This window comes from Drosophila pseudoobscura, chromosome 4, assembly GCF_009870125.1.
Source record: "Drosophila pseudoobscura strain MV-25-SWS-2005 chromosome 4, UCI_Dpse_MV25, whole genome shotgun sequence".
NCBI lineage: Eukaryota > Metazoa > Arthropoda > Insecta > Diptera > Drosophilidae > Drosophila > Drosophila pseudoobscura.
The window spans coordinates 4,042,796-4,053,136 of record NC_046681.1 but is presented as its reverse complement, the minus strand read 5'-3'; the positions used below and the strand labels follow the sequence as shown (position 1 = coordinate 4,053,136).

At 47.7% G+C, this 10,341-nt stretch overlaps 1 protein-coding gene across 3 annotated transcripts in view; it reads right to left on the bottom strand.

The window, feature by feature from the left end:
* Nucleotides 1–629: 629 nt before the first annotated feature.
* LOC4816659 (mucin-17) overlaps nt 630–10,341 on the bottom strand; it is a 63,041-nt gene continuing 53,329 nt past the window's right edge. For 2 of the 3 annotated variants that reach the window (XM_033380003.1, XM_033380005.1), the window contains 5 exons: nt 3,844–4,398; nt 3,475–3,690; nt 2,166–2,600; nt 1,489–1,702; nt 630–1,422 (listed from right to left, as the gene is read on the bottom strand). In XM_033380003.1, the coding sequence (XP_033235894.1) occupies nt 959–1,422; nt 1,489–1,702; nt 2,166–2,600; nt 3,475–3,690; nt 3,844–4,398 (1,884 nt within the window). In that variant the 3' untranslated portion in view covers nt 630–958. The remainder of the gene's footprint in view (nt 1,423–1,488; nt 1,703–2,165; nt 2,601–3,474; nt 3,691–3,843; nt 4,399–10,341) is intronic. The other variant, XM_033380004.1, reaches the window with a different exon arrangement.

Genomic DNA, 10,341 nt, shown 5'->3' with positions numbered 1-10,341 from the left:
CCACCGGGAAGAGTCCGAAAAATATTCAAAAATCAAAAGTTTAAACAAAATCAATGCGAGTGTTTGTGTGTGGCTATTGTAGTTTTACTTTTAGTAGACACTGTAGTACGTTGAACTGTTGCTTGGGTTTATTTTACTAGAGCTGCCCAGCTAGCTGATATGCCTCTTATATGCATGAGTCTCGCTGGTAGTGGATCATCTATGTCCGTTTCTCGAAACTTAGGTCGATATCGAGATAAAGAACGGACGACTAAATGACGATAATAAATCTGCTCTAGGACTGGTCTTAAATATGGCTGTCAAAAAACCTTTACTGAGAGTAACGAACTAAACATGCAGCATGTAAAAAGAAAAACGCTTGGAAGTTATAATATTGTAATCGATTCTTAAGTGCCTAAAGCAAATGTCAGTATATTCACCATGAAATAATATATCTGTTTTGCCGGTCAAATTTATTCGGGAGTATCGAATGGAATAGTAAATGGGGCTATTTCATGCTATTTAAGACGATCGCCAAGCCTGAGATTTTACAGTTCTGAAATACATATTCCAAGATGGGAGCTTCGTATAAGACGCAATCAGATGGCTGGAGCAGCTCTGCTATTTTTACTGTTGTGATATTTTCAATATTTGTTTTGGTTTTTGTTTATCGTTTAATTCTATTTTAATATTCTGTACGTAGTTGGAGGAAAAAACACTTAAAATGTTTTGTTTAAACGAACTTCCTTTGGCTATTTCCTGCTCTCCTGTTCTCCTGATCCTCTTCCTTCTACTCCTGTGTTGCTCCTTCGTTTTGCTCTATGCTTTGACTATTTCGTTTAGTTTGGCGCGAGAGTGTGTGGGGTGAGTGGGTCAGTTTTTTGTGTAATTGAATTTAAATTTAATTTTAAATAGGAACAACCCGTGCGCGCCTGGCATCGCTTGGGTCCTGGAAATGTGAGTGCGCCCCCGGCCACGCCTACTGCTGCTGGACCAGCAGCTGCTCCACCTGGTCGGCGGTGCGCAGGAGAAAGGCCGCGCTCTCACGGTATGCGGATATCACCTGGCGGGCCGCGGACACCTCGTTGGGACTCAGCTTGTGCGGAAGAATAGGCGGCGCTCGGGAGGATTGCCCATCGAGACCGCCCCCGGAGCTGGCCAGGAGCTGTTGCTGCTGCTGCTGTTGTTGCTGCTGCTGCTGTTGTTGTTGCTGTTGCTGCTGCTGTTGTTGTTGCTGTTGCTGTTGGAGCTGCTGCAGTTGCTGGGTTGCGGTCACCAGAGCGCTATTGGTGTTGGCGTTGCTTAGGGTGGCCAGGTTGGCGGCACTCAGCTGGGAGTTGATGGCACCGCCCACGGAGATATTTCCGTTGTTGCTGCTGAGAAGGTTGCCGCTGACACCGGAGCCCAGGGAGGTCGGTTTCATCGAGAGATCGGTGGGCGTCACTGCAACGGAATGGACGAAATGAGACTCTGGTTTGATTCCTTCAATTTACTCAATCTGCTACTCACCATTACCCAGGGAAGCCACCCCGGGAAAGTAGCCGGGGTAGCTGGTGGGCGGGAGGCCAGCCCCATTCGAGGCCACAGCCCCATTGGCCAGTGTCAGGCCGGTCACGCTTGCCCCGCCGCTCACGCTGGCATTCGAGCTGAGGGCCAATGGAGAGCTGCGCGCTGAACAGTTGCTCTGCATCAGCGGCTGTCCATGAATGTGATGGTGCTGGCTCTGAAATGATGTATTCTGATATAAGTAATCTGTATAAGTCATGTATAAGGCAATACAGCAAGCCGCTATCAAGAATGGATTGCTATTCCAACTTAAAATACTTTCATATTCATTTACAGCCAACCAAATTTCACGAATTGCCAGAAACCTTCGAAATTTTTTACATCTAAACTGACAATAATGGAACGGGATAAAACGGAATAGGATATACCCTACATAGAGGGTACGTCAAACGTGGCATCATCAAGATTTTCTTGACGATTTAGACGTTTTTTTAAGATTTTATATTTCCAAATGGCCAGAGGCTGGTAGATCACGGCTTTGGGCCAAGATACATTATGCGAGGATCTATGCATGGATCTATGCGCTTCTGCGGCTTAACCTGACTGGCTATTGCTTAAAAATTATATTTTTTACATATACTATATCCCTAACTGGGGAAAAGTGTTGGAAAACAGCTTACCTCCGCTCCACTGGTACTGCCGCCTCCCGCACTCCCACCCACATTGCTTGCCCCACCGAAGGGCAGCGCCTCCGCATGCTCCGAGTTCGGTGTGGAGCGGGCAAAGCCCACGGCGCTGACAAAGGGCAGAGCAGCGGCCGCCACATTTGTGAGGCCGGTGGCATCCGCGACTCCTGCTCCTCCGCAGGTGACGGTGGCATTGCCCGCGGACGTGGTGCTCGTTCCGCCGGCACCAGAGCTGGTAGCAGCCACAACGGCAGCAGCCGCAGCTGCCGCAGCCGCTGCCGCAACGGCGCTACCCGGAGCCGGCACCGCGTGGGTGATGGGCTCCAGGCCGATGCGCATCCTCTTGGCATTCATCGATTCGTTCTCGCAGGCAATGGCCAGGATTTGTTCCGCCTGCACGGACGTGAGATGTGCAGGGGTTGGTCTGGTCTGTAACAAAAACAGTGCAAAAGGGTTACGTTCGGTGACTTTTTGAGCAGCTTTCCTTATCTATCAGTAGCCTATTTGAAACAATATCAGTAGAAATTCTTTGGAAAAGAGTTCTGGGTATTTCGGACTCAAAACTGTATCAATTCGAAATTTGGAATTCAATGATGAGTAAATCAACCCATTACATTTTGAATCAGCTACCATATACATAAATCTCAAAAATTACCATATAAATACATTCGGTCATGCTCCGGTTTTCGCAAATTTTTGCTATCGATAGTGTTCCCAAACTGTTTGGATTTTACTTGAAAAAGGCTGTTTTTTTGCAGATTGAAATATCTTATCGCGTTAAATTAAACCAAAAGAAAACAAGAAACTCGACAATTATGGAACAACGTCGGTAGCCCATGCCAACTATTGATATCAATATTTTATCTGTCAACGGTAATTCGCAATTATATGTAGTATTGGTTTATTTTGGGTGAAGTTAAATTTGAGATGTGATTAGAAATGCATTTATTAACTATGTTTAATATATATGATGATTTACGTAAATAAGTGTACAGTTATAAAAATATGCTTCTATCTTTTTCGCGCTCATACAAATTTGTATTTATGTTATGTGCTGTGTGCAATTCATTCTTGAAATCGTTCGCAAGCTCAACCAACCGGATTTTAATCGTAAGAATCTTGCGATTTGGCTATTTGCGATAACCGGAGCATGGCTGATTTCACATGTTCTATTGGGTCCGGGATCCTCTCCGTGAACAAACAGACGGACGGGAGTACAGATTGAGAACACTCGATCAGTAAAATAGTTTGCATAATTTTAGAGGAAAATCTGATACCCTGCGATTTCCGGGTATAAACTTACTTCGATTAAGCTTACCGTATTCTCCCATCCGTCGCGGGTCTTCTTATTGCGTCTGCACGACTTGAGATAGGTGCGGATGCGTTTGCGGGAGCGGTCGCTGAACTCGGGGAACTGTCGCGCACACGAATCGATGATGGCTTGGATCTTCTCCTTTGGCTGCTTCGAGATGGGGATGATGCGGTCCAGGTTCTCGTCCACAAAGAGCCGCACAAACATCTGAAAGCAACAAAGAGCCGTTCCAGCAAATCTATATCGTTCTCGGTGACCAGTTCTCTGGCGACTTCTTGGCAACGCTTTGCTTTACATTCGCTGCTCACGCGGAGAGAAAGAGAAAAGTCTCTCTTTCGCTCTAGCTCTCGCTTTACTCACATTGAAGGCCTTGAGGCGCTCGGGATCGTGTGTGGTGGCCAGCTTCTCGTCCAGCTTGTCATCGGAGTCGTCTTCGGAAACCTCATCCTCCTCCTTCTGCCCGGAGGAGTTTGTCTCGTCCTGCGTCTCCATGGGCGAGTGTGTGTCCTGTCGGGGCACTGGGGACAGCGAGCTGTCCATCTTGGCACTGGCCGCCGCGGCTGCAGCCGCATTCTGGGCGAGCGCGTTCTGGTACTGGGCCCACAGCCCACCCACAACACTGAGGTCTGGCCCTTCGGTCCCGTTACGCACCGCCGTCGAGTTCTGGTAGTTCCAGGCCAGGAGCATCAGCTTCAGCTTGTCTGCGTCCTTCATTAGGCCCGCATAGGCCTCCGACTCGCTGCCGCCTCCTCCGCCCAGGCCGCTGACGACTTCGCCGAGGATCCCGCCGGTGCCAAGGAGGCCTCCACCGCCACCTGCTCCTCCTCCAGCGAGACCTGCGCCGACGCCGCCGCCCACACCGACCACCGTGCTGGTTGTGTCGGTGTTCGTGGCCGGTGTTGCTGGTATGGTTTCCTGTGGGAACGAAAAGATGGGAAGAGAAAGATGAGTGGAAGTTCGTTTTTTGGGGAACTTTCGAGAGACCGCACAAAGTTTTGGGACTGCGTTCGATATGCCAAATCCCAATGATTAGAAGAAGAACCAGTTTGAAGTTCGTTAGACCATTCAAAAGAATGCGGAAAAAGAAGAAACGTCAAAGAAAGCTTTCGGAGTCGGGCAACCCAACCAAAACCCAGGCCCAGGCCCAGACCAGACCCAGACCAAGACCCAATCCAACCCAGCATTGAGGGAAAGTTTTCTGGACTTTCATCTTCAGGCAGGGGGCCAGTTGTTTTCTGTCTCCTTTCCTTTTTCCTTTGCTGTCCAATATTGGGGTTGCCTTTTTTCACTGCCTGCCTTTTGTGTACTGTAAATTAGTCGAGGGATGGGGCAAGATCTGGCAAGGTCCGGCAAGGGGCTGCTGCTGCTGGGTGGTGTCCCTGCCATTTGCGGCTAACTTGCCTCTAATGAAACATTTCGCTAGCTGGCCCAAGACGTTAGTCGTCCGGCACCGGCAAAGCCCAGGTTTTTTTCCCGCACACTCCTTTGGCTTGTGGTTGAAGGACACTGGTTAGGTGGGTTGGGAGAGGGAGGGGGGCTCGGACTACAATCGCAAATGAAGCTGCGTTCCGTGCGGATGGCCGTCGAGATTGAGGCAGCTTTCTTTTTCCCTGAAATGTAGAATGGTCTGGGACAGGAAGGAAAAGCATAGCATCGGCACCAGCTCTTAATTAACATTAATTTGCAGAATCTCTGGGGGCCGTATGGGAGGTCAGCTCGAGAGAATGATTTGTGGAGGGTTTCCGAGGAAGGAAAGGGCTTGGGGATAGACATCCACAACCTTTCTTCGACAACTGTACTCTCTCGGAGTTGAGTTCCAGTTTATTTATAAGTTAATTTTCATATGACAACTTACCGAGGTCGCTTGCATCAGGCCTCATAAAATTTCATTGCACTTTTGAACTTCTTTGGGAGCGGGCCTGGACCCGAATTTGAGCAAATATTTTTGAGTCTGCTGCCAGGGTTCCCTCCTCACTCGGAGAGTGAATCAAATATTTGTTCTATTTCTCGTACACACACACACCTATATATTGTGCTGTTCAGTAGACACACACATACAGCCACACTCAGAGAAAGACAGAGAGAGAGAGAGAGAGAGAGCACTTGTCGTAACACATCATGTGCAATTTCTTTTAATTTCTTCAGCACGATTGCGTAGCTGGGTTTCGAATTTGAATTCTCATTAGACTAAGTTGTCAGGCCACAGCTCGAGCCCGAGACTCGGGGCTGGAGACTCGAGAGTCGAGACTCGAGACTGACAGTTGCCACCCGCCCATACCCTTTCTGGGCCTGTCTCAAGCATCCACCTCCCCCGAAAACCAATGTCGTAACCACAAAAACTTTGGAGCTACCCCAAACCCCTGCACATAGCCAAGCCAAGGACTGCTTGATATTGGGGAGAGAGTGGGAGCGAGACAAAAACTAATGCATATGTTTAGGCATTTTAATTTATATACGACAACCACACACACACACAAGCACACACATGGCACACACAGAAAGCGAACTTCTAAGAAAGCTCACACATACTAACCCCACCTGCCTTCCCCTTCCCCAATCCTCAACCCCAAGACAGCCCCAATCCGAGACCTTAAGCCCCCGCAACCTTCCTCCTACCCCGTTGATAAAAGCAACTTCCATTTCATTTAAACTACAATTTCCTTGACAGGGAACAGAGGCAGCACCATGGCAAAGGATGTTGCTTGGCTGAGACTTGGGACTCTACTCTGGGCTTGGGATGGGAATGGGGATGGGGATGGGGGCTGCTAGAGTCGGGGTCTGGGGTCTGGCAACGGCAACCCTTTCACGCACTTATGAGTTAAACGCAAATTTTCTTAGCTGCCTTTTAGGCGCAGCTTTTGTGGAGGGGATGGAGATGCAGCCTCGTCTGGAGAAATATGTCATCGGCAGTTGGTAGAAGCAGAAGCAGAGGCACTAGCTCAGCCACAAGCACAAGCACAAGCCCAGGCGGAAAGGAGACAGAGAAGGACGATTCCTGGCTCGGTGGTAATTCATTATGCGTGTGCTTAGAGGCTGTTGGCATTGTAGTGGTGTGCCCCAGACGCCGTCGAAGTCAGAGTCGAGTCTGCTTTTAGGCGCAGTCACCGGCAGGGGCACGGGAAGGAGCTGCGGCAGGCACATGTTCATCCTCCATCCCATCACCTCACGTTTGTTAGTTTTGGGTTGCCTTTTGCATTGAACTCCATTCTCCTCCTCCCGATCCTGCTCCTGCTCCTGTCCTGATGCCAAAGCCTTTACTTGTAAGATGCCACAAGCCCGCATATTTCTGACATTCAGAGAGACTCCCCACCTACACCATACTCCTTCACGGCCCTCCTCTAATACTTTCAGGCCCACTGCCGCAAAAGGGTTACAAATTTGTGTGAGACTTCAAAAGCAACTTTCCCCATTTCGGAGACGAGACGAAACGAGTCGAGTCGAGAAAATGTTGTGGCAAATGGAAATAAATGCTAGGATTTATAACCCCATGCATTCGGGTGGGTGTGAGAGCTGCTCTGCCTTGCAGGTGTTACTCATACGCCTTGTGGGCTGCTCTGCTGTCAGCCTCAGAACAAATTATTCGCAAAGCAAGGACCTTCCCCCCATGGCAGCTGCGGGCAAAGTCAAGGTTGCCCTGGATGAGCCCCGAGCTTAACTCATGCAAAAGGAGCTGAGACGATACTAGCAGCGGGAGCGGGAGTGAAGCTCGAGAGCAACACACATCCCCAGACCCCATGTTAAAACCGAAAGACTCCCGACGGAGTAGTTCCGGTTGCGTCTCAGCTTTGGACTCACAAAAATGTCTTTGTCCACTGGACTCCGTCCAGTAACTGTCTCCCTCCATCTCCATTTCCATCTCCATCTTTGCCTTGTATCGTTTTAATTAATGGAAAATTTGTACGTTTTCCTCTTATTCATGTGGTTGTCTTTTCAATAGCCAATGCTGACTGCCACTACCACTGGCCAAGGGGCTTGGCTAAAAGAAACTGAAAGACGCCGCCACAGGAGCTGAGGAGTTGTCTTGAGCTGCTACAAATTGCCATTTGGTTTTCTCCATTTGATTAGAAAGTTGACTGGGGAGTTGTGTCCGTAGATTGTGGATTGCAGGTAAATTGCGATAGGAGAAAGAGACACTGCAAGGACAGACGGAGGAGAGTAGGATAGCCCTGGGGTAACCTTAAGTCTTGCACCTGGTCACTGGTAGAGCACTGTCCCACACATTACGTCGAATTTCTACTAGCATTCCAGTGGAATCCAGACACTTTCCTCTACCACAGAAAAGGGACATTTCCAATGCATTTTCCACTGGCATCATCCCTCGCATGCACTAAATGCATGCACAACTATAGAATATATAGAAAAACAGCCCCCTAAAAAAATTACATTCACGCTGCACCGCGCTGGTCAAAGCAATTACAAAAGAGAACGGGACAAAATGGATGTTGAATTTTTTGGGTGGCGTTGCAGCCTTTCCCATACACTGCGTCTGGGTGGGGGACATGTTCCAGTGAAAAAAATAAATTGAAACATAGAAAAAATCTGTAGAATCAGTTTGGGTATGGGTTGGACCCGACGGGGTAGTGTCAAATTAGTTACCAGTCACGGCTTTAGCCTGGGGACAGGGGGCAGTGGTGTGCTCGGGTGGTATAGCTCTCAGCAAATAAGAGCGTATATATGAAATATTGAAAGGGATATACATAGGTGATATTTGTGCCTGGTATCTATTTACATAGGATTTGTATATGACTCTGGTACTTGTGGGGAGTGCGTGGGCATGATATATATATGTTCGGCGCTCGAAAAAGGCTCACCAAAGGGCGTGTGATGAATCAGGTAATAACAGGCTTAGTGCGATGGTCCAAAATGGGGATTATGGCTAGGTAAGCTGTGCATAGATTTATAGATCCCATCCCTGATGGTTATCACTATTGTCATTGAACTGATGAGAACCATAAGAACGGCAAGAGCTGGGAAATGGTTGCGTTAGCATTACCCCAATGGAGCTTTTTTCACCTAAATCCAAATCCTTGATCCTTGCCGATATCTTCCCCGGTGAGCATCTTTTTTTTATTTTCCCAGTAAATGTGGCACTCCATTGTTCTTTCATCATCTGCATATTTTCCACCTAAATGTTCCACCATCGTCAGTTTGTGCTGTAGCTGCAGCTGAAGCCGCCGCTGGCCATGGCAACTGGCAACTGGCAACAGTCATACGCCCCGTGTGCGCTATTATAAAATTTTAGCGTTTCCGCTGAAATTTCTATTTTATTTTTTGCACCATACGCACAGTAGCGAGGGGTGTGGAGGGTAGCACGAGTGGCCAGTCGAAACTTTGCTGTTGTTGCCGATGTTTGTTGCAACTAAAAAGCGAATGCGTACGTAGGTGCTGGTGCAGGTGCAGCTACAGGGTAAGGGATGTTGGGAATGAGGAGTGGGGAGTGGACTGTACTTATTTTTATGCATTGCCTTTTCCGCGAGAAATGAACAAAAGTGCAACAACAATTGGCAACAAAAAATGCAGAACAGGGCAAGGAGAAATGCTATGTTTGAGAAGGAATTCTCTGGCATGCCCTTTAAAATTGGAAAACAAATATTAATGGGTGCCATTCTTTGCAGGAAATATGAATTGAAATGATTCCTCCGGTGAGCATACAGCATAAGCAATGGGAATCCTGATGACACAACTATTCGTTCTCGAAAATATATGAAACATTTAGCATATCCTTCTTCAGAGATACCCTTTGAAAGGGTATCATCAACTGCATTTTGCAGCCAACAACAAACGGAACATGAAATGGCATCAAGGCTTAGGGAACGGCTCTATGTGAATGTTGCTGGGCGTGTGGAAGTGGGAGTGGGTGTGTTCATGGGGGAGTGAGGCTGTGCGCTACATCCAAGCACAGCCCTTAGTCAGGCCGCTCTTCCGCCCTTCGTATTTGATAGCATTGATGATGTTTTGGTTTTCCATTTGCCACCCGACGGTAGGCAGCATTATTTAATGAAAATAAAAAAGGAAAACTCACTCCCTCTCTCACTCCGCACCTGATTCTCTTTTTTTTGAGGAACGGCCCCCTGCCTACACCTACTGCTGGCCACAAAACGGGTCAAAGTTACTCACATCGCGCGCACACACACTCAGGCTCAGACCTGCGACCGATTTTGGGTGGGAGGGGGGCGTGTAATCGTTTCGCCTGTTACATACATTTCGATGCCACTGTAACTAACGGTACATGCCACTCAATCGCACAAAAACAACACGCCGTCAGACATGCGGAGCGGAACGGGGAAGCGTTAGCGGTTTGCTTTTTATGCAGCACGCGAATTTTATTTTCAGAGCGCCATAAAGTATGCAACATTTTGTTGACCATCGCGAAGCTAGTCGCTGAAAGGACCGCTACCGCTCCTTGTCTGGACTGATTAGTTTATGATGTGGCAAGAACGGGGCGAATAAATATGACTGTTTTATCCTTTTTTCCGTTGTTTCCATGGGTGGAAGTTAGGTCTGGCGGGAATTTTTTTAAGTAGCTAACAAAATGAGAAAGTTAAACGAAGCTTAGGAATATGATAGGCTAATGTTTAAGTCATGCTCTTTCCATTTGATGACTCTATCTTGAGTCTGACTGGTAGAAGATTTAATAAATATTCTGCTGTGAATTGAATATTTATCTTTTCTGCATTCAAAAAACTATGCTCCTTATTATTAATTTACTCCCCTTTTTTTAGGTTTTATTTTCTCCTTCCCTGGGGAAAACTTTTTTATTGTTCGATCAGAAAGTCAAATTTCTCGCAATGAAAGACCCAAAAGGACCGCTGCTCTACTCTGTCCTTTGTCGCGGCTCATTTGTAATTTATCCTCTTG